The 24,401-nt window shown below is 53.6% G+C and overlaps 1 protein-coding gene across 1 annotated transcript; it reads left to right on the top strand.

The window, feature by feature from the left end:
* Positions 1 to 4,361: 4,361 nt before the first annotated feature.
* SOX1 (SRY-box transcription factor 1) lies at positions 4,362 to 5,498 on the top strand. The gene is given in 5 exon segments (XM_086610802.1): positions 4,362 to 4,518; positions 4,521 to 4,555; positions 4,557 to 5,193; positions 5,196 to 5,473; positions 5,475 to 5,498. Coding segments are annotated over 5 exon segments (1,131 nt in total).
* The last annotated feature ends 18,903 nt before the right edge of the window (positions 5,499 to 24,401 follow it).

Raw genomic sequence — 24,401 nt, 5'->3', positions numbered from 1 at the left:
GCCTAATTAAAAGCTATAATGTCTGATATAATGATTAAATCGTTAGCTCTGCTGTAGGGAAGCAATATTTTGTTTTCCCTTCAATTAGAAGCTGATTGAGGTTTTCAGAGCAGGTCAGCTGTGAAATTTGAATTATGTGTGAGTACCGTTCACAGGGTGAGCCCCTACTCGAAAGCTCCAGAGATTCTCCAAATGCTTTTACCCAGCAAGATGGGAAAAGACAACAAAAACATACAGAGAGCCAGTAGCTGATTTGGGACTGGGACTGTAGGATCCCCCGGAACAGTTGTTAGCGCTGGAAACGAAAGCGGGACTTTATTCAGGCGCCCTTTTTCCTCTATCCTATCCCGGCTGGGTAGCGGTTTGTGTTCAAAAACGTGATCCTCCAGTCGTCAAGTCACCGAGGCAGGAAGGGGCTTCCCCTGCCTCCCTTGCCTGCCCTCCCTGCTCCCGCCCGGTTGATCGCTTGGGCCCGGGTGCCGGCGCCCGGGAGCGGTTTGCATTTCGCGCTGGCCAGCGGATTTTGCAGTGAAGGGCAGGAGGAGCTGCAAGCGCTTTCCCTACTCACTTCAGACGGGGCTGGCGAATTTTCGGCCAGCATCTCCCTCGAGCACCTCCCATGGCATCTCCCCGGAGCGGGCTGGTGTTCGCCGCCCGCCGACCCTAGCCCGGGGCGAGGGAGGCACGGCGACAGCCAGCAGACGGCGATCGCCGCCTGCTCCGGGGCGCCCGGCTCGGCCCTGCCGCCCCCCTGCCCCCTCCTCGACCTCGGGGCCGAGCGCGGCGTGGGTACAACGGGCACAGCGCAGGCCGGGCCCGCGGCGGGCGACCCTCGCCCCGAGGGGGCGCCACCCTCCCCCCCCGCCGGAGCAGCGGTAACGGGGGAAGGCGCCGCCCGCCGAGGCGCGTCCCGCAGCGCAGCGCGGACACGGGGGAAGGCGGTGGCCGGGGGAGGCACTCGTCGCTCTGGCCGATTTGCCAGCGGGCCACGACGGCACCTGCGCCCCAGGGCTGCTGCCGGACGTTTAGCCCTCCCTGGTCCTGCTCCCAGCGCAGGATCTCCTTCCCGCCTCCCCTCTGCCTTTCCTGCAGCGTTCACCGCTCCCACTCCACCCCGCCCTCTCCTATTCCCGCCAACACCCGGCTCCTGGCTGTTTGCAACTCCGCTTTCCTCCGTGGAAGTCCAAGGGACCTCTTCTCTCTGGGCGCAGCCCCCGCCTGCAACCCCCCAGCCTCCGCAGATCACTCCTGTCTTGTCGCCTCTTTTCAAAGGCACTCGCCAAAGTGCTTGACCTCGTCCCTGTCCCGCGAGTCAAGATCTGCACCGCCTTTACCTCGAAAGGAAAAGCCCCTGCCTGCCTCCCGAGCTGGTTTTTACCCCCCTTCCTCCATCGGTATACACTCCCCGGCCGCCGGGGAGCGGGGAGTGCCTGGAGCAGAGGCAAGGGGGCTCACCCCAACAGCATCTTCTCCGCCCCCGGCTCCCTGTCAGCCTCTATCCACCCCAAGGACCGTGTTCATGGCGGTTTAGCTGCCTTACGGCAGGGAAGGGGCTCTCGGTGTTTATTGCAGGCGGCGGGGGTGGGAAGAGGGGGAAGCCCCGAGATAAAGCCTCGGAGGGGGGCAGCCCCCCAGGGGGGTGCCGTCGAGCGGCTGCCCCTGGCACCTGGCAAGGGAAGGGCAGAGTCAGCCTCGGCTGCGCTTTCCCCGCAGGTGAGGGGGTGGGAAGCGGGGGTGTATTCCCGATCCCCAGGGATGAGCGTTTGTTTCCACGGGGTCCGTCAGCAAGCAGGGTGCACGGGACTCGTCCGGAAAAGGTTGCCCCACTCCGATTCGTCCTATTTATTTGTCAGGAGGCCTTCGGGTGCCTTTACATCAAATTTAAGGGAAAAATACCACTAGGGTTTTGGGCGGATAAGGTGCGAACCACGTCATTTATCTAGCGGGTTTTACTCCAAATATCTTCGTTCGGTCATCCAAGTGGAAATGCGTCTTTCTGCAGTCAGCTTGTCTCCCCTCCCCCACCTTTCCTACCCCAACCAATTATATTTTTAATACATCATTTAGCAATCACAGCGGCCCCCCTTGTTTTGCCCGTGCAGATGTGGCAACCCATCAGCTCAGGAAAACACCAGCCGGAGCAGCGCGGGCCCGATCCCACCCTCCCTCCTTTGCACCCTTAGGGCTGACTGGAAGGGAAGAGTCATCCCAGAGCATCCTCGCCAGCCCCCCGCCACCCGAGCCAACAGCAACACTCTGGCTGAGCATAAAGGGCCCAGAAGCGGGCAGAGCCTTCAGCCGTGAGAAACGAAGAGAGACGCTTTTCCTCTCCTCGGCAAACTCAAACCCAGATTATTGTGATGAAATCACTATTTCATGACGAGTTATTGAAAAGGGGCGGGGGGGGGGCTAAGAGAAAAAAAAGTCTAATCCTAGCCCAGCTCCTAAGGCTAGTGCTTTGTGCGCGCTCCTCCTGCAGAAAACTTCTGGCGGTAATAACAGTAATTGGGGGAGCTGCGGCGTGATTCCACCCCTTGGATGGCCACTAGGGTCGGGAAAAATAACACCCAGGGACCGGGAAAAGAGCAGGGACGCCGTGGGTCCCTCTCTCCACCTGGCGAAGGACGATGGAGGTGGCGGTTTGGGGGGAGGGGAAGGCGGGGGGGCGTTTGTGCAATGAAAGATTACAGCGTGAGTTTCAGTGGGGACCATTTTCTCCCCTCTCTAATACAAATAACTGTAATCTCTCTCGCAGGACACAAAGATAATCTTTTAATATTTTCATGGGGAAAAAAAAGCATACGCCTGTACTTACTTTATACAAAGATAACACGTTTCCGTGTACCTCCATGACTCTCAGATGCTTTTAACTCCCCCGGGACTAAGTGCATAACGACCGCGTTCAACCCCCGCCTTGAGCCCGGGTTTAGGCCCGGGAGCAGTTTTAATGCTGGGGAGAGCCGTCTGCCCTCGCCCGCCCAAGGAAAGCTCCAGAACGGGCGAAGTCCTTGGGAAAAGACGTGTCTAGGTGCCGCTCGCACCGGTGCGGTAGCGACGCGGGCTGCCCGGCCCGGCCTGGCCCGGGGCGGGGCGGACAGCCTGGGGCACCCTCAGCCTCTCCAAACACCGGCTCTACGGCCGTCTGAGTGTCGTGCGCGCCCGGCGGGGACGGCGCATCCCGCGGCGCACGGCCTCCCTCCAGCGATGCCCGGCGGGGAGGGGGTGGCCGGTGCCGTGTCCGTGTCCGTGTGTCCGTGTGTGTCCGTGTGTCCGTGTGTGTCCGTGTCCGTGTGTGTCCGTCACCCCGCCCCGGGGCCGGAGCGCGGGACGAGGCGGGGGCGCCGTCCGCGGGGCGGGGCCTGCCGTGACACCCCTCCCCCCCTCCCTCCCCGTCCGTCCCCCCCCCGCCTACCCTCGGGCGTCGCGCGCCCCGCCGGACGTCACTGCTCAGCGCGCGCCATGCAAATCGCCGCCCGCCGGCGCGCGCCCATTGGCCGCCGCCAGGCGATTTAAGGCGGGCTCGGCGCGCGCCCTGTATGGCTGCAGCGCCGCGCGCCCGGCGGCTCCTCCTCTCCCGGCCCGGCCCGGCCCCGTCCCGTCCCGCCCGGGCCGCGGGAGGGAGACCACCGCCAGCAAATTACTGTGCCGCCGCGCCCCGGCTGACGGGCTCGGCGCTTGTTTTGGTTGGGTTCCTTCCCCCACCCCCTTCCCTCCCCCGATCCTCCTCCTCCCGCTTTTTTTTTTTTTTTTTTTAGTTACGTTTAAATACTTTTTTTTTTTTCCTCCTTTTTGCGTGGCGGTGGGTTTTCCTCTCTCTTCTGCTCCGTTCACCTGCGATCAGCGGATGCAAGTCACACACGCTCCCTCCCTCCTTCCCTCCCTCCCTCTCTCTCTCTCCAAGTTAGCAAAGAACAAAAAAAAAAAAATAGCTCCGTTAAGGATAAGAGCGGGAGCGGAGGGGTGTGCGCGCGTGTGCCGGGGAGAGCCGGGAGCGGAGGACACCGCCGACGGCTCCGCGCACTCCTCCCTCCGCGCCAAGTGAAGCAGCAAGTTTGCCGTGCACCTGTTTGAGCAGCTCGAATCCCCGTCGCCGCCGAACCCCGAAAGTGATTTGCGGAAGGGAGAAAGTTTTTCGCCGGCGGGGTCGCCGATCGCTCTCCTCGTGGTTTTCTTCTCCTCCTCCTCCTCCTCCTCCTCCTCTTCCTCCTCCTCCTCCTCCTTTTTTTTTTTTCTCCTGCACGGCGGTCGCTACCTAGATACAAACGGGGTTTTGCCTCGCTCGCTCCCCGTCCTCCCGGGCTCCTCTATGTTTGATTCTTTTTTCACGCCTGGCGCCGGTGGAAAATAAAAAAGCTACTTGAATGTACAGCATGATGATGGAGACGGACTTGCACTCCCCCGGCGGAGCCCAGGCCCCCACGAACCTCTCGGGGCAGACCGGAGCGGGAGGCGGCGGCGGCGGCGGCGGCGGTGGCGGCGGCGGCGGCGGCGGGGGGAACAAAGCGAACCAGGACCGGGTCAGAGACCCATGAACGCCTTCATGGTGTGGTCGCGAGGGCCAGCGGCGGAAGATGGCCCAGGAGAACCCCAAAATGCACAACTCGGAGATCAGCAAGCGCCTGGGGGCCGAGTGGAAAGTCATGTCGGAGGCCGAGAAGAGACCGTTCATCGACGAGGCGAAGCGGCTGCGGGCGCTGCACATGAAGGAGCACCCGGATTATAAATACCGGCCCCGGCGGAAGACCAAGACCCTGCTCAAGAAGGACAAGTACTCGCTGGCCGGGGGGCTGCTTAGCGCCGGCTCGGCCGCGGGAGGCCCGGCCGGCGTCGGCGTGGGCATGGGCGTCGGCGTCAGCCCCGGCGGCGTCGGGCAGCGGCTGGAGAGCCCCGGCGGCACGGCCAGCGGCGGCTACGCGCACATGAACGGCTGGGCCAACGGCGCCTACCCGGGCTCGGTGGCGGCGGCGGCGGCGGCGGCGGCGATGATGCAGGAGGCGCAGCTCGCCTACAGCCAGCACCCGGGCAGCGGGGGGCACCCGCACCACCCGCACCCCCACCACCCGCACCACCCGCACAACCCGCAGCCCATGCACCGCTACGACATGGGCGCCCTGCAGTACAGCCCCATCTCCAACTCGCAGGGCTACATGAGCGCCTCGCCCTCGGGCTACGGCGCCCTGCCCTACGGCTCCCAGCCCACCAGAACTCGGCGGCGGCGGCGGCGGCAGCGGCGGCGGCGGCGGCCGCCTCCTCGGGGGCGCTGGGCGCCCTGGGCTCGCTGGTGAAGTCGGAGCCCAGCGTGAGCCCGCCCGTCACCTCGCACTCGCGGGCCCCGTGCCCCGGGGACCTGCGGGAGATGATCAGCATGTACTTACCGGCCGGGGAAGGAGGGGATCCGGCGGCCGCCGCCGCCCAGAGCCGGCTCCACTCCCTGCCCCAGCACTACCAGAGCGCCAGCACGGGGGTGAACGGCAACCGTCCCCTTGACGCATATCTGAGCCCCAGCCGGGCGCCGGCAGCGGCGGAGGCGGGCGCGGGCAGCGGCACCGGCTCGGCCACCGGCCCGGCCCCGGCCCCGGGCTGCCCCGCAGGACTGCGCGCCCCGCCGCCGCCACCGCACGCTCAGCCCCCGGCCGCCCGCCCGCCCGCGCCCCGGCACCGCGCCGCTCCTGCCCCGCTCCCCGGTTCCCCCCTCTTATTTTTTGCCTCTTGCTCCTCTTCCCTCCCGCCCTCCCCCGCCTCTCTTTTTTGTTTTTGTTTTTGTTTTTTTTTTTCTTTTCTTTCTTCCTTTTGTACAGAAAAGAAATGTTTTGATGTTCTTGTAATAATAATAATAAATAATAATAATAATAACGAGAGAGAAAAAAGGTAACGGTTGCTTTACTTACCTTTTTTTTTTTTTAGAAGGACTAGTTTATGAAACTAGTTTTAGACTGAACTTCTGTGTTTTATCGAGACTTTTGTACAGTATTTATCATTCACCCAAGAGACATAGAGCGTTTATTTGCAAAAGAGGGAAGAGAGAGAGGGAAAGGAGGAAAAAAAAAAAAAAGACGGCGAAAAAACAAAATTATCAATAATAACCACACAAGGTTGTAGGCGATGCCAACTTTTATACCGCGCGGAACCGCTACGATTTCAGTCACGGATCGCTTCTCGCGAAGGCTTTTTATTGCCTAATTAACTCGACGTTGATGGGGAAACAGTTCTCATTTATTACTCATGTACTAAGGCAAATCCAAAACAACACTTAAAAGTTTTTTGTAGATGTTCTCGCGTTTTGGGGTTTTTTTTGTTTGGTTTTCTTTTAATTTGTTTGTTTATTTATAAAACTTTTTTTTTCTTTTGGTGACTGCAGATGTTTTTTCTAGGTTTTGTAAAACTTTGTTGTATCTGGATCTTTTTTGTTTATTTGTTTTCTCTTTGGTTTTGTTTTCTTTTCGTATCATTTCTTGTAAATGCATTGTGAAATAATTTTTATTTAGGCGTTACGAGGGAATTCAGATGTGTATATAGTTTACTAAAAAGCCTTTCTGCTAAACAGAAATCCTAAGGATGCGTTCAATTTTGAGTTAAATAAATTTCAAAGCGGAAAAAGTCACCTGTTATTTTTAAAAAAAAAAACCACAAAAAACCAAAACCAAAACCAAACACAACTAACCGGAGAGCATAGTAGTGTTTACCGCGGTGTGCCTGGGAACACAGTACGTAAACCTAAAATATGGGGAGGAAGTTTTAAAACGAAGCGGCAAAGAGAATGAAGTACAATCCCGCGGTAAAGGTCGATGCCTCCTAATCCGTATGAATCAGGAGGGATGAAGGTAGATTGATTTTAATACTCGTTCCGTATTGCGAGAGAAGGCGATTTGCTGACTTCCTCTTCACAGCCGCGGACGTTCATTTTGTGTATTTTACGGCTGGGCTGCCGGTCCGGACCTCGCCCGGGGCCGGAACTTCCCCCCGGGGAGAGGTCGGGTGCTGTGGCGGCTGCGGCCGGGCTGCCCGCCCCTGCCCGCCCCTGCCCGCCTCTGCCCCCCGCTCGGCCGGGAGCGAGTCCCCGCCGGCCCGGGGGGCACCGACCTCCCCGGGGGACGCGAAGGCACCGGCGAGCGCGCCACTTCCCCTCTAATTAACACCATGAAAAGCGAAACCGCTTCGGTTTGAGCGTCCCGAAAAGAAAAGCGACCTCTAAACCCCAAGCCCAAAAAGCAGCTCCGTCCCTCTCGGGCATCCCGGGGGGCGAGCAGGCAGCGGCGGGGTCACAGGCTCCCACCCCGCGCAAATTGGGGCGCCGGTTTCAGCGGCTGTTGTGAAAGCTGTCGAGCAAAACGATGCGCGTCTGTTCGTCGCAGAATGCCGTTCAATGCTTTGAAATTTAAGTTTGTTTGTTTGTTTTTTTTTTTCCCTAGCTGTTGATCTGTACCTTTCGGTATGCTGGAATTAAAAGTTTCCTGGAAACTTCGTCTGATTGCAATAATAACATTAAGCGTTGCATTTAAATATACAGTAGCAAATAATTTTTTAAGTTAGTCATAACTGCTTAAACAGGAGGAAAAGCAAAACAAAACCAAAAACAAACAACAAAACACTTAACTTCCACGGCGGCAATGTCGATGGCAGCAGGCTGTAGGTTTTTTTAAAAACATCTTTTAGCGCTTCCATCCAGGAGTGGGGAAGTGTTATCGGTTACTGCGGAGCGGTTTCGGTCCGTGATAGAGATTACATTTTATCTATAATGCTGGCTTGTCAATTGACATATATAACTGTTCGGAGTAATTTTTATAGTTTTGTTTAAATCACTTGTTTGTTAAAGTGAATGGAAAATTTTCATGGAAGGTCTCTATTGATTTCAAACCAAAATCCTCCCCCCTCGCCTTTTTTTTTCTTTTCTTTTCATTTTTTTCTTTTTTTTTTTTTCTTTCTTTTTTTTTTAAAAAAAACAACTATGTGAGACTTTATTCAAGCGAGGTGTGTGCGGATTCAGACAGTCAGTAGGCTCGTTTTGTAAATGCTTAGCGTACAAACAGCGCACACAGAAAGCAGGAACCTGTGAGAAACCTTCTGTAGCGTTGGTTACCTCCAGCCAAACATGATCCTATATGTAATTTAAACTATTAATAGGCGCACCTTTAAATACGCAGAATAAGCTGAGTACCTGTTGAACTGTTTCTTGAAACACCTTATCCACCGTGTGTATACGTGCTCATACATATCTATACACACTATAGATAGCATCATGAATGAAGAGAAGTGTGTGTGTGTGTGTGTGTGTGCGTGTACACATGTGCACACGCAGACGCATATACATCTGATGCAACCTTGTTACGTGCCTTTTCTTTAAGGGTCAGAGCTATTGAAAATCACGTTTACTGACAACGCGGAAGAGTAAAATCCCGGCGAGACGATGCCGGATCGCTGAACGCGACTGGAGGAACGGGTGGATTGGGATGGTCAAGGGAGAAAAGCAAATAAACATCTGTACGCGTCCGAACAGCAGAAATACTAGGGGAAGCGCCTAAAAGAGAAATATTACGGGTCCCTAAATGAGCTCCTTTTAACGAGTCTTCCCTCCTCCCCTCACAATTTAGCGGCTCAATGGCGTAATGCCTAGAATAATAGGAATACCTGCACTTTCAACACAAGGGGATTAACCAGACCCAATCTCGGCTATATTCAAATAAGCTTCGAATATCTCAGCCCGCCTTTCAAAGAAATACAATCGCCTCTGCGAACGTGCAAAGCTCCCCCTCCAAAGTAAAAACTCATACCAAAGCCCAAACCAACCCCCCAACCACCATAAGGGTAGAATTTAATTCTGTTCGTGGTTTACTGGTTTAGCGATTTAGTTTAATTTGAGTTAAACTTCGCGTTTGGGTATACAAACAGAGTTAAAACAACTTTGCTAGGCAGACGAGTTGGGTTTAGATACGGTAAAATAATTCGATCTTCGGGCTTTTTGCTGTGCGGGTTATATATAAGATAATAATTGAATATGCAAAACTAAGAATAGGTTTAAAGGATTTATGGTTTAAGTACATTGCATCTAAAATTGTATGAAATGTTCCTCCTATAACATGATTGACAGAGCTATTAAAATCACCTATGTGGAAGAATTTTTTTTTTTTAAGTAATTTCATTTTCACTAAAAGGAAGGAAACCCAGGGAATAAGGAGAAGGGGAGTGGGGCGGAGATGCCCTCTCTGCGGAGTTAGGCTGCGTATAAACGTGAAGGGCTGGAGGTCAGGGCCCCCCGCGGGCCCAGCCGCGTCCCCCTCCCCGATCGCCGCTCTGCCGGCGGGTGCCTCTGCCCCGGGAGGGGGGCGGCGGCAGAGAAGCCAGGAGGACAGGAGGCATAGTGCGATAACAGGTTTGATCCGCTCCAAACTTCGAGCCAAAACGCAAACTTGGCCTGAACTCCACAGCTATTTTCCCAACGATTCTCCCTCTTTTTTTTTTTTTTCTTCCCCCCCCCCCCCCCCCCCCCCCCCCCCCCCCCCGCTCCTTCCTTCCCTCCCCGCCTCCCTTCTTTTTTTCGTGCGCGGCTCGCTGAGCTCGTAGGAGTGGCGCTGGGCCCCGGGGAAAAGCCTTTCCCTCCAGCTCCACTCCTCCGCGCCCTCAAACGGAGTCACACCGCAGCAAGCCCGGGGGGGGGGGGGGGGGGAAGGAAGGGGGCGGGGGGGCATCGATGGGACGGCTCCTGGCCTTTGGGAGCAAGGAAGCGGGGAGGGGACACACACACGAAATTGCCCGTAAAGATAAAAAAAGGGACGGGTCTAGAAATGTGCGCAGGGGGTCTTGAGGACGCAGCCCCAACGAGCTGGGGGGGCCACAGCGGGGCAAGAAGCCCCCCGAGATACCCTTGTCAGGGCGGCGGGGGTGGGGAGGATCCTCCCTCCCAGCTGTGCCACATGCAGGCAGCATCAGGCCGGAGGCACCTGAACGCCTTGACGGGTTTACGGCTTTTTATTATCATTCGTAAACTGCCACGGAAGGGGGGAAAAAACAAAACAAAACAAACAAACCAACACACAAACCCCTTCCCACAAAATACCACACAAACCCACCCAACCAACCAAAGAAAAAAACCTACAACACCCCCCCCCCCCGCCAAACATCACCCCATACCACCGAAAACCAAACCAAACAGCTAATCTGAGCCTTGGTGTACTTGGTGTAGAGTAAAACGCAGCTAAAACACCCGAGCTGGCAGCTGCCCGTGGGTTTGACGCGTTGGCCAGAGGGGATCGGCTCCCGGGCCGGGAGCTGACCCTCTCCCGCGCCCTGCGACTCCCCCGCCTTTCCCGGGGTCTCACCGACCCCCTCAGTCCCTTTTCTGCCCCATCCGCCCACCCAGCACACTTTCTGCCCGCTTCCCCCGGCAGACTCCGTCTTTCCCCTTCCCTCCCACGCTCAGCAACACGTAGGGGAGCCCCGGGAAGGGGCAGCCCCGTGGGGGCGGGCAGCGTCAGAGCGTGTCTGTCAGTCTTTCCGTGTGTCAGTGCGTCCCTGTGAGTGCGTAGGGGGCTGATCTTGCTGGAATGGCTCTCCTCGCTAAGCAAGACCCCCGGGGCCTTGGAGCAGTGGGCCTGCGGGCTGTTGTTCGCGGGGTGTGCGTGGATCTCTGTGAGCGGCTGCCCCACGAAGCAAAGTGCCCCCGGTGCCGTCGGAGGGGCTGCAGATGAATGATGCAAGAGGAAGACGGGGGGTGAAAGGAGGGAGGGGGAAGAGAGAGAGAGAGAGAGGAAGAGCGCGGGGTGGGGGGATGGAGGGGGGGCCGATGTTTGGAGAGCGAGGGATTAGCGAGGAGAGTCCTGACCCCGAGATCAACGGCCAGTCAAACCCGTTTACAATCACCCAGCGGAACACCGACGGCTCCCACTGCAAGCCAGCGGCCGGCCGGGCAGCCAGCGAAACCAGAGCCCCCCGCGGAGCCGGAGGCTGGTGGGGGAGGCCCCGGCCCGGCTCCGGGGAGAAGGAAGACGCCATAGCCTTTGCGGGGGAGAGAATGGGAAGAGAGGTCTCAGCGGGAGGGCAGGAGGCTGCAGCGTGTGGCGGTGGGAAGGATGTTGGGGTGCGCCCGGTCTCCCGGCCGCAGCCTTCTGGACCCTCACTGACGAGCGCAGGGGGAAGGGAAGGCGAAGGATGGAGGAGTGAGAGGTGGGGGGGGAGAGAGGGGGGGCGGGCCGAGATAGCTGGGAAAAACAAGCGCGTTGCTGTCAGCCGGGAAAGGCCGCTCTTGAACTCCGCACGGGACCCTCCCGGCTGGGACACCAAAGCCCGGCTCCAGTCATGCGTTGAGCGGCGGGCGGCGCTCGGGCCGCCCTCCCGGACCGCAGGCCATCTGCTGCGCTGCTACCGGGGGCGGGGGGTGGGAAGGGAGCCGCCCCCCGACGGCCCGCCGAGCGGGGCAGGCAGCGGCGGGTAGGCGCCTCGGCCGCCGCTCCGAGCCCCGCGGGACACCGGCGCCGCCGCTCCGCCGTGCCACTCACACCCCACGCACACAGACACTGCACGGGGGGGTGGTGGGGTGGTGGGACAACACACGGTAACTTTTTTTTTTTTGAGGGGAAAGCAAGGAGCCCCTCCACCCCGCGGCGTTTTGGTCCCACCTCTTCCAGAAAACACAGCACCCTCCGAAGCGAGGATGGTCGGTGGCTCGGCTCTACCCCACGACCGACACCGAGCACCTGTGTGCACTTCGCCCGAGCTAAACGGGAGCTAAAGCAGATGGGCCTGGCCCGGCTCGGAGACACCTCCTCCTTTCAAAAAAAGTGCCGAGGGAAGCCCCAGGCATCTGCTGTCGCGCGTGGTCCCGCTCTGCGAAACGCGGCGCCGTCCCCGGCCCCACTGCTCCTCCTTCTCCCCGGTGCTACGGGGGACCCACGCGGCTCGGGGCGGGGGAGGCGGCCGGGCGGAGGCGGCAGGTAGGGATCTGGAGGTACGGGTCAAGATTAAGCGAGTCTCCGTGGGTTCGTGCTGAGGTTAGGATACTGCTTCCCGGGGGGAAATTGCGGTCTGGGGCGAGTGGTTTCAGGTGGCTGAGGGGCAGAGGAGTGGGACAGCAAAGCTTGGCTGAAAAGTCACTTGTGGAGGGGTAAGGCCAGAAGAGAGGCAGAGGAGACGCAACAGAAACGTGGAAGGACACGGTCTCGCAGAACTCCCAGCCTGGCGCGAAGGGGGGCGGTTGCAGCGAGGGACGCGGGGGAGCGATGGGAGCCGAGCCCCACTGCCCAGGCGGCGGAAGGGAAAGCAGAGATTATGCGTACGGGGCAGGCAGGGCCCTCCTGCCTACCTGCCTGCTGGCTCCGGTCCCTCCGCTCCTCTGCTGAGCAACGTCCGGAAGGGCCGTGAGGCAGCGGCAGCCCCGAAGACGAGGGCGGCTGGCGAAGGAGCCGAGGCCATGGGGGAACAGATACAGATGTAACGGGAGGGTTTTGTTAGTAGAGCTTGAAGGGAAAGCCCGTTGTCTTTTATGTGCAGTGGGCCTTTTGCTGTTGGAGGAAACTTTGCGAAAGCGAAGGGTAGCGAAATAAAGTTTGGAGGCTCTCGAGGAGCTTTGCTGTAACAGCAGTGTGGTGTGTGGAAGCCACCCCTGTGGCCACACTCCCGAGATGCTAAGGGGTGCTAGCAGGCGACCTGGAAGTCCTTCCTAGTTCTCTTGACTAATATGGGGACACTCTTGGTGATGCCTGTGTGGAATATGCCAGAAGTCAGTAGGAGCTGGCTGAACTAAGCTGCACTGCTGTAGGTGCCATGAAAAAGTCTAGAAGTACCGAAGGGAAAGGGCCAGAGAAAACCCCAGACTTTAAACTGCCCAGAGCTGGTGTAGAGTAAGGAGCAACCGCCCAGGGAAAGCTTGCTGGTCCCTGGCTTTGGGTGGAAGTGATGGGGCCTTGAGACAAAGAACCCCTCAGGTCCCATTTACAAAGCCTTGGGGTGCCCCTGTGCAGTTTCATGCCTATCTTTCCCGGGCGGTGTAATTCCCTGAAGGGAGGAGCCTTCAGAAAGGTCTCGTTTCAAGAAAGTCATTCAAGTGCTTTAGCATGGCCTGTCAGGACGGGTTTGGGGGCAATATGCTTCATGCTCGGTGAAATCCCATTGTCCACGCTTTCAGACCGGGCACCTCTTATTGATTTGGAGAAGACGTGTGCCACAGTTAACTGTGGCTCTCAGATGGAGAGACTATCCTTCAGAAAACTTAAAAAAAAAAAAAAAAAAAAGGAGAACAATGAAAACCAGGAGAAGCAGGAGAGCATCTGGCGGTGGTCAAACAATTGAGCAAGTGCTAGAGTGCGAGCTGAGCTCCGAGGAGTGGGAAAAGGCGGCTTCAGCCCCGGACAGAGCAGCGTGGGCTGAGGAAGTGCAGGCGACACGGGGGGGAAGGACCGGAGTCTGCAAAGTGTGCATTTAGGGAAAGAATAGCTTTCACCGGGAGGAGGTGAAATATAGTTTACCAAGGCGTAAAACTCTCCATAGCAACTAGGATCTAGCAGTGAACAAAGGCACCATACATTTTGGGCAGTATAATTTATCCACGGTGGGGGGGAGAGTGAGGGTGCGGGAAGGGTGCGAGTGGAGTAGGGAGAAGTGTATTTCCTACCTAAATATCGTCTCTCACAAATTTCAGAAGTATTGAATTCAGATCGTTTATTTACTCCAATACAGACAAAGTGTACTGGAAGATTGTCTTGCTAAAAGTGTCAGACAATGGATAGTTCAAACCTAATCAGATTATCAGACTGAGGTAACAAGCTCTTCAGGCTTGGAACTGCAAACACGAGCTGCCCAAGGCAGGAAGAGAGACCTAAAACTCCAGACACGAGAGTTCAAAATGAAGTACAGACAAGAAAACATGATTCTGACCCGGTGCGAATGCCCGGGGGCTCTGAAACCATCTGCGTTGCCTCAGAATTACATACACCCCAACCGTGGTCTCCCCCTCGCTGTCTTACACACAGGATAATACCTTTATCTTTTGGAAAAATCTGGAGTAATCACTTCAGCAAGTGATTAGCGTTCCACATTACCTTTCACTTTACTTGTACGTAGAAGACAGAAAGGGGCTTTGCTTTGTTTTAGGCTTGGTGTGCTTTTTGTTGTTGTTGTTGTTTGTTTGTTTGTTTTTTCATTACCTGTGCCTTCGTGCGTTATCAGTCCTGCCTTCCTCTACATTGCTTTTCAGTCACAGGGCAGGTGAGGGCTGCGTGGTTCCCTCCTCGATGCTAGAACGTAGAAAGTAATGCAAAACCCGAGGTGTTTGTACAATCGAGTCACTGTGAACTCGTTTATTTCCTACCTTGATAGATAGTGAAAAAGAGAAAAAAAAATTGGAAAGGCCCTTGAAAATACATAGCTGTAGGGGAAAGGAAGCCTGCACGTTTCAGGTCGGAGAGGTGTGGAGGAGAACTGTGAAAATAATTCAGGAAGACTAAAATTTGAAGGAAAAAAACCAAACCAAACCAAACTAAATACAAAACAACGCACAATTACTCACAAAAAAAAAAAAAAAAAAAAAAAAAAGCCGAACAAGGGAAGTATGGAATTTAGCCTAACAAACTTCTCCGCGGTGTGTCTGGAACTGCCATAGGATGACGAGGAAGGGGTACAGGCATACAGTGCATTCTCCAAACGGGGACTTTGCATGCTCTGGTGTGACGTCATTACTTACGTGTTTTGCGGAATAGTCGAAAGAACGAATAAATTAAAGCAGAACGTGCATTTCTCCCCCCAACAGCACTTCATCTGTTAATGTTCCTCTCAGTTTCTAACTTTCTAGCAAGGCTGAGAAAGTTTCTGCTAACCCTCCATCTAAAAGGTCCATTTAGCACCAACTTTTGGGTCCTAGTTGTTTTGCTTTGACTAAGCAGCTGCAGGAAAAAGCCATGCATGATTTTCCCGAACATAACAACATCTTCTCAGTTCGAGGAGTCTCAGACCAAAGCTCACAAGATAAATGGGACAATCTCATAATGGTAAACGTGCCACAGATCCGGATATTTAAGATAAGAAAAACCATGAAACAGCGTTGTTGTAAAGGAGATCCTTGGGCCACCGAACGAGCTATTCGAAAGAGTTTGGTAGGAGCTTGCTATTCAGTTGTATTATTTAAAGGGTAGGTTCCAGGTAGGTAAACTAAATGTGCTCATACGTCTCAGACATGTTTTAAATGTTCCATAATGTTTAAATCATGTGTTCACGTATTCGAAGTTACGATGGGTACCCATTTAGACGGCTGTATTTATCACCTGTCTTAGAGTAGCCTTAGATGCTGGATAAGAGAAGATACTACAGTTGAAAGGTAAATTTATTTTCATGAAAAAGGCTAAACTCGGAATCCCTTGTTCGAAACACGGTCTTTGCTTCTCAGGGTGTTCTTGAGGACCAGCAATAGCCAATACACATAAAAAAGAAAGTAATTTTAATAAAAATCTGCCAGCTTGTGGATAGCAACTGCTTCATAAATCTATGTCATGGCGTAGTTTACTCGGGAACATCCCATCATAATTCCCTGACGTTTGCTGGAGAATGCAAATCTCTCTCTGTACACACAAGGTTGCGCACCAGATTCAGATACTGGCCATCCGAGGTGTCTTGTCGTACCTTCTAGTTTTCATATCGCATGCCCATGGCCTAACAGGTAGAGGACTTGCTTCAGACGTGGAAGTTGAATGATGAATAAAAGTATGGAGGTGGAAAACCAGAGCTAAAATTCACGGAAGGTCCGGTTCGCCTTTTGTGATAGGAGACAGAATCATAAAAAATTGAAGAAAAGGCAGAAAACGTGTTAGAGAAACTCCCTCTCTATTCTATGAAACAACTGAGCAACATCTGGAATGGAGTCCTTTCTCTCCTCGGACATCATGCAGTAAGCACAGCCCCAAAACACTTGAAGGGGAAACTTCGGGGTTCCCTCTGCTGGCGCGCACGGAAGAACACCCGGATTCGAGGGATTTCCAGCGTCTCTCTGGGGATGACAAACAGAACTGCGAAATGTTACTTTAAAAAACTCGTCGAGCTTGCCGTGGAAGACGGCTGCCTTTTTTCTTCCACACAACAGGGAGAAAAAAAAGCCCTCTTCTGCACGGAAAGCCGGGGAGAAGGCAGCTGCGGAGCAGCCTCCCGCCGCCCGCTGGGAAAAGGGGCCGTAAAACCGGGTCAGGCTTTACCGTCCGTTACTCACTTTGAAAATCAGCCAGTCCAGTCTAACTAGTTGCCGAACGTCGTTTAAAAAAGCCCAGGACCCGGCTATCCTACGCACCCCCCGCCCCTCCTCGACAGCCCCGAACAGTTTCTTGCAGAAACCGGTGTGAGCGGCCCCTTCCCGCCCCGCTCTGGCACCGCCGCCAGCGGGACAGCCGCCCCACGGCCGTGGGGCTTCCGCTGAGCAGATTCAGCTCTCCCCCCACGCCCACTCCCATCGCGCGGGGAAGGGGGGGGAGGGCTGCCCCGACCGTGGGGCGAATGGCCCACAGCGGGATGCGGGGTGCGGGAGCGGGCCGGGGGGAGACGGGGAGGCCGGGCGGTGGGACGGTGCGTGCGGGCAGGGGGCTCCGCGTCCCCGGGGAGCAGCCCCGGCCAGGCTATCGCGTCGCAGCAGAGAGAAACGCCTCTTGTCCCCGGAGAGGGGACACGGGACAAAGCCGTGCCAAGGACCGAGGTCAGGGAACCCGCGGTAAACAGCCTGCGACGGGCTCCACGCTGCCCTTTCGCGAGTGGGAGAGGCAGCTCCGGCCCCTGGTTGATCGTAGCGAGGGCTGGGTCAGCCCCGCAGGGTTCCCGGGCCGGCGAGCCCGCAGGTGGCTCCTGCGCCCGCACCGACAGCACCTGGCAGCCTCGGGTCCAAGTCCACCTGACTTTCTCCTGATGCCCTTCGTTTTTGTCCACTAATGACCAACTTCCACGACCTGAGTTGCAACCGGTCTGCTTGCCTGCCTTCTCCCTCCTCGGATGTGTTTTGTTGGGTCATTTTGAGTGAACCCAGCTAATTCTGGGAATTCGAAAAAGCACGACTGGTTTTAGGAACCTTTCTAGGAAACCTGTGGAAGTGTTAAGCTTGGGAAAGCAGTATTTTTGCCGGTGCACAAGACACAAAATATGAACCAATTTAAAGGAATACCTCAGAAGGAGAGAGAAATAAATCCAGAGTCATTCTGCAGTAAAACAAAAGGCCAGAAAATTTTCTCGTCTTAAACGACTGATCACTAAAGAAATACCTTTCCTTATATCAATGAGATATGATGAAGAGTTTTCCTAAACGAAGAGCCTCCGACACTTGTATTTTCTGCCTCAGCTGCAGGGCTCCGTGTTTAGCTGAATATCGTCCTATCACCATCACAGGAAAAAATACAGCTAGAGAAGCAAGGAGTGTTGACATGCAATTTACTAGTTAGCGACTTTCTCAAATAACAGATTATCTCCACCTAACAGCAAGATGCTAATAGAAAATAACAGTAAGAATTTTGCCGCTGTACAGAATACTTTCTGATCTTGTAAATAAACATAAACTCAACAAATATTATTCTCATTTTGGAAACTTTACAACACAATTACTGCAGACTACTGAGATCACTCCACTGACCCTCAACTATACTACAGAGATATTGCCAAACTGAATTCCCTTATTATTTCTCAGAGCCAAGACTTCTTAAAAGGAGAATGCAGCATCCCTAATTTAAATGCTAGTTTTCCCGGGGAAAAAAAAAAAAAAAAGAGAGAGAGAGAAAGTAAGAAAAAGTGAGGAAAAGCTGTCTTTTAAAGTGAAAGAAATTCGAGAGTCTGTCGGAAAATGGTCTGAAGCTGACTAGACCAGTGTTGTCTCTTGTCCAACGTGCAAGTCTTCTGCAGGTTATTTTTCTCTAGCACAAATGTGATTTAATAGCCGAGATGGATATTGTTTCACTTTCAGCTATCTGCTCTACACTCCGGTCTCATTCTACGCCAGATGATTACCTTACTGTCCTATATGCACAATTTAAAGGGAATTACCTATTACTTCAATTATTTGTTTCTTATCAACTGATGTTACACTACAAGGATTTGCATTGAAAGGACACAAAGAAAGAGCAAGTCATGGCACATTGCCAAATAAAAGAGTAATGTTCTGGTGAATTTAGCCTAAATAATTTACTGCTATATAAAAGTGGAAAAGTGGAAGGTGAACCCTTTGACCAATAAATCTCTTCTGCATGTGAAACCCTTATCTTGTCCCCTCCAATATATTCCACACTAGGAAGCCATCATCATTGGCTCTGGTTTGTTATTTGTAAACCTTGATCTTCTGCACTCGGTGTCCTAAATATGGATAATTAGCATCAGTTTATCACGCCTCTGCATATTTTCTCTTCTCTCCAAACATGCATGCTTCTATTGGCTGCCATTCTGTCACAGAAGATTATGGAGACAGATTGCAGAGAATGAATGTGCTAAACGAGATTAGGAAGGAATAGAAATAGCAACTTGGCCAATAAATTCCTCGTGAGAGCCTTATCATACAATTACACGTTGACTTGTTTCACACTCTCCCAGCCTCTTAATCCAACGCCCCCACCAAGAATAAAATTTCACTAATTTCTGAATTACTGCATATCCTCATGACTTGTCACTGAGAATGGTTGGAAGGAGCAACATGGTAGAAAATGGCACATCAAACTTCCAAAGAGAAAATAAACTTTACAGACGGAAGGAGATGGGGCTTTAAACCATTTGTGGCCATACGGAGAAGTTTTTGTGCCGCCGCAGTTTCAAGGGTCACGACTTCAATGTCAGACGTGTTTCTTCTACGTCTTTACCCTCTCACTCTTTACACCGGGCGTGACGTTGTCCTTTAGAGGGACTTGGGGATCAGAATACGATGCACGGGTACTGCTAAACTGTTTTGCCTGATCGTCTGCTGTGCAAACAACTCTCACCGCCGAGCCCTTACAACCTCGTCAGGCAGCAGCGGCGAGAACACCTACTGCCGTCACTGAGTTCTTGGACGTTCCTGAAAACACCATAATCGAAAAGGTACCAAAAGCATTACAGCAGAGTGAGGCAAAACCCTGCTGAACTTACAAGAAACATCTAGCAACTCTGTGGAGCTATTTTGGTCCGTTCTGCCGAGCTTATTGTAGTGTGAACGTCAAAACCCTCATGATTTGCACGACGTCATTAAAAGGCAGGGCAAAACCCTTCAGGAGACGTCATCTTTGGAAATGCTGGAAGTCTCCACTTTGCCCCTTATATTAGCCAGGAGAAGGACTTGCAAAAATGTTAATACTGTGGTAATGTAGTTTTCATTGATTTAGATATGTGTAGAAGCAGAATAAGAAGCCCCGAGATCGGAAGATAAATCCTTGTTTAGTGGATCTATACTCCTAACATAGATTGGATGTCATAGTGCACTCGTCTTACGATTTTAGCAGATTTTAGGATATTTTACAGCGTTTAGAAAGCAAATGTTTGTGCAACTCGAGTAATTCTTTCCTCTAGAAAATGTGGGTCTTCAACGGCATACAGACTTTCAGAAGAGGGAGGAAAAGTGTGACGAAGTCATGCTACGTATTCCGGAGTTGCATAGCGTCATTTCTGCTTAGCGTCATTCCTGCCTATGCAATCAGACGCTGCGGAAATTTCGACATAGCACTGAAGCGGTATATGCCGCCAAGTGTTAAGGATGCTCAAAATAAAGAGATTCCCTCGAGTGGGACCTTCCCTGCGCGCTTTTTCCCCGGGGTGGAAACGGTCCAGGCGGCAACGGAGCATCCCCGCGGTCCCCAGCTCAGGGGGAGCGAGGCGGCCGCGACCCTAGGGTATGGCAAACCCATCCTGTGAGTACCATAGAGCACGAAGCGCCTTGTGAAAACTTCACGCCTTCTGAGTTATATCATCGTAAATTGGGTTTATCGGTGGTGCTGATGTTGTCGATTTTTTTTTTTTTTTTTTTAACTTGCCCTTCGCTTTTCTCTTCCTCTCCCCTGGAGTTTTGTTCCGTGCTCGATCACTTCCAAGATGGAAAAAACAGAATGCTGTTGAGGGTCACCTTCATCCAGAGGTCGTAGACCATAACGTTGAAGAAAATACTAAGATGATATAGAAGTGACCTTGTGGGACAGCAAGAGAGCCCCCCTACCTGTTTGCTGCCACAAGAGCCTTCAAACGCTTGTGGCCATATAAAGTAAAAAAATTAATACCGCTCCCTTATTTCATTCTTCCTTCTCTTGTTATACACATAGACATGCATACATATTCATATGTATACACACCCCATATATATGTGTATATATATATATATGTACACACACATCTCCCGCATGAATTGGTTAGCTGCAACAGGGAGAGGGGCGTTTGCCATTAATCTGGGAACAAACCGCTAACCTCGGTGACTGGTATTTTAGCTTTTCTTTTCTCGCTTCTCTCAGTGCGGGGAGAGCAGTAAAGCTTGTGTGGACTGATTGTGAGGGGCTCTGCTGGAATTTGGCAGGCCAGGGGCTTGGAGAGAAGCCCCATGCTGACTCCTATTCAGCGGGCCAGTTTTCTGCGAGCTTTGGAAGTTTCACTCAGCCGTGCACTCAATGGCTTCACAAAGCTGATTACAAGCTTCAGCGCATTCCTGAAGGAGCCAAAAGCGACGCAGGTGCAAACGAGCCGAGGGAGCCCCTTATCCCGGTGACAGAATGGGACAAGCTGGGAAAGGCTTGGACCACACAAATCCAAGGCTCACCAGGCAGCAGCAAGCCTGCCTTGGGAACCGGGGATCATTATCCGTTCCATTCAGCGGGGACCCAGCGGCGGCAGCGGCACGTCCCGGGGCTGGGGACGGCTCCCGGGGCTCCTCCGTCCCGAGTGGGAGCTGCGCCGCTTCACCTGACATCCCTCCCGCCCGCTCCCTTTATGGCTGCCCCATGCATGGACCTGAGGTGCCCCTGAACTCCGAGCTGATTTCTACTCCTGCAACTCTTAGGCTTCAGGCCGACGCCTGAAGCACCTCGCCGTTTGTTTTTTTTTTTTTTTCTCGTTGCTCCATTGCATACGAAAACCTCTTCTTCTTCCCCTCCTCCTCTGTCTCCCTCTTCCCGATATAAACTCGGTGCTCAAGGGTCTGTCTGGAAATCCAGCACAGCAAACGCACTGATCCGAAATGGCAGGTTTCCTCCCGACTAAAGTTCTCTAACAAACACCCTATTTTGAAGACTGCCTTTAATTCCAGAGAGAAACCAGCCGAGAGAGCACCCGCTCCCTCCCCCTCCCCCCCCCCCCCCCCCCCCCGCTTCCCCAATTACCCGAGCCACCCGATTCCCACAGAAACCTCCCGCCACACAAACGCCTTGGTGAATGCTTTCTGACTCGGTGAAAGCAGCCCACGGTCCCTGCCCTTCCTGCCTCCCCGGGGAGCGAGGGGGTGGCGAGGAGTCGAGGGGGGTCTCGGAGCCGGAGAGGGTGAGGCGTGATTTCCTTTAATTGGGGGTTCTCGGGGGGAGTTTCTCTCGCCTCCGCGCCCTCGCCCCCTTTCCTCCCTCCTAGCCCTTCCCCTCCAGCCGGGAGAAGAAGCTGCACTTCACGTCGCTGCGAAATTAATTACGGCCCTTCCCCGCTATCAATTACGGAGGAATCAGCCTTTCCTAGGGAGAGGAGAAATAATCAAAAGGCTTTTCAGTCTGGGGGGGACCTCGGACCGCCGAGCACATAAATGCGGCGAGGGGACTGCCGCGCTTCTGGCCGCTGGTTTCATATGCAAATGGCGAGCTGCTTCCAAGTTATCATTATGGTTTTATTTTTCCTTTTTTTTTTTTTTTCTTAATGTTATTATTGTGTCGGGGTTTTAATAGCCACATACTCTCCCCTTCCCTTTCAGCGAGGTTTCCTTGGCGATCAGCCACCCCGCTTCTTCCCTGGGCGCGCTGCCTCCCGCCCCAGCGCCTGCCCCACGTCCATGTTAATTTCGCCCCGTGGAAATGAAAGCGGCCCGGCCGGGCAGCTGATATTAAAGCGATCCCCCGGCCCCAGGGCTCGCCCTCCCCGCTCCTCGCAGCGGCCGTGCCTCCCTCCGCGGGAGCGTGGCGTGCCGCTGCCGTGGCGGAGCCCTGAACCTCCCCCCCCCCCCGCTCCCTCCCCCTCCCCGTCCCCCCCGGAGCTCCCGGGCCCGCCACCCCCTTTCATGCTTGCGAGATGCTGGGGAGGCAGCGGTGCGTTTGCTGGTGCGGAGCCCACCGCCCGCAAGCGGTTGCCTTGGCAGAAAGGTGCAGCTTTCTGATGTTCTTTTGTCTGATAACTAATTCAAGTTAATGCGATCTTTATGTAAAGCTAACAGCGGATAATTGTCTATTTTCTCGCCAACAATCTCCATCACAATCACTTATCTGGAAACCTGCGGTTGTATTAATCGTTATATTCCCCGAGATAAGCGTCTCTCGAATTATCAGTAAACACCGAAGGGAAATTAAACAAACTCCGGAGCCACTTAAGTTTCCTCAGCAGTTTTTAATCCCCTTCTCGGGGACGACGACGACATACACAACACCCCCAAACCAACCTGGGACCGAAAGGGTGGTGGGTGGGCGCGTGTGAAACAGTGGAGAAGGGCCTGAACTTTTGGATAATCTTGAAGAGCCGAGTCCTGCTCACCGCGCCTTCCCTCCGAGGTGCCGGCGTTGCAGACACAGGCACGCACCTCACACCCCGCTCGCCGGGCTGGGGTCGGTCGTTAGCAGCCCCCGGGACCTCGTTGACAATTCTTGTAAACCACGTAATTAAGTGTATTTAGTCGCTGCAGGGGAAAGACGAGCAGCTAGGAGGGAACGCACCGAGAGATTAAGAAGTCGCATGGCTTTAGGTCTGCTATAAGAGGTAGAGGGAGTTCTGCTTCCTTCTGGGTATCACCATATTAGCACCATTATTGGTAATATTTATACTAGAGAGTGATCTGGGCCCCAGGAGGGTAACAGAGAGTGCGAGAGAGCGAAACTACTGTGGGAATATGTTTTACTGCTCAGATCCCATCAGTTCCGTTAGGTGTAAAGAAATTATAGCAAATTGTGCTGAAAACCCCTCCAGGGAAAACATACTCGTACGAGAAAGATTTTGCCTTTTTGAGACGAAGTCAAAACATCGGTGTCAGATGAAATTCAGTTCAGAGGCGCTGCCGTGTATGTGTTTACTCGAGTACCTGGGTGAGGTGGGGGGGGGGGGGGGGAAGGAGGGGGAAGAAAAAAAAAGCCCAAACCATGACATTTCGGTAGGGAATCTGGGACAGCAGAGAGTTTGCAAGTTCTCCCGGGAAAGCGAGGCGCGCTCCAGCCTCCCCTCGCTCCCCGCCGCTCCAGCCCGGCGAGCGCCGCGTCCCGCCCGCCTTGTGCCGCGCTGGCGGGCGGCTCTCATCGCGCTTTGCGGTTCTAGGAGGGTTTTCCACGTCAAAAGTGCTTTATGAACATTAACTAATTAATCCTGGCACTTAGTTACGGAGCAGGCACCAAGGAATTTCAAAACTTGCCTCTGCGATGAGCTTTATTTATGTCGTCTTATGTTTTCAGTAAGGAAACTGTGATTAGCGAAGGTTTCCGATGGCATGGCTCCCATATTAGCCGGGGGCAAGGTGAGGTCTGGGGTGGAAAGAACCCAAAAAACAAAGAACCACAACACAACCAACTAAAATATCTCAGGAAACACACAAACCTCTTGTTATTAGTTTGTGTGTCAAATCAGTGTATTTCCAAATACAATCAGTTTCTTAAAAAAAAAAAAAAAAAAAAAAAAAATCCTCTAACTGCCTCGATTCTCGAACTCTTTCTCTTGCGCTAAAAGTTCCCAGGGTAGCTTTTTTCTTATGGCATTTGAGAATCATCCCACTTCATCTCTCACCTGAATCTTGTCATCTGTGCCATCTTGAAGTGATCTGGGAACAATGCTGGTCCCTTGGACAGCCCAAGCTGGTCAATCAGGCAGAACAGACTATGCAAATGGAATGGAAAGGCGAAGCGATGGAGAACAGTGGCCCCCATTGTCTTGAGCATTTCAAAGCGAAGCCCAGCTGCAGCAGGCGTTGCTGTCTCGGACCCTTGGTTGCTACTCTAATGTCATCATTGCAAAACATCACATTTTGAAAACTCTGCAATCTGAATGCACGAGCAGCCCTCCGCAAAGATTTCACTTTGCCATGACATCTTTCCGAGTCACAAAAAAAAAAAAAAGAAAAAAAGGAAAAAAACCCCAACCTTACAACGACTGGGATCCCAGCCACATCGCCCGCTCACATCCCTTAGTCCTTTTCCCTGCGCTCCTAATAACTGCTGTGCCTTTTGCAACCTTTTGGTGAATGCTTCGCCTTTCTCCTTGCTTTCAGAATTGGATCGGATGATGATTTAAGTTGCATTTAACTTATTTTCTGTCGAGTCTCTTTCAGGCACTCTAATGAGGTAACACCGAGG

Source organism: Tauraco erythrolophus, chromosome 1 (assembly GCF_009769465.1).
Source record: "Tauraco erythrolophus isolate bTauEry1 chromosome 1, bTauEry1.pri, whole genome shotgun sequence".
Taxonomy (NCBI): Eukaryota; Metazoa; Chordata; class Aves; order Musophagiformes; family Musophagidae; genus Tauraco; species Tauraco erythrolophus.
The sequence above is the reverse complement of the archived record's forward strand: the minus strand, read 5'-3'. Positions and strand labels throughout refer to the sequence as shown.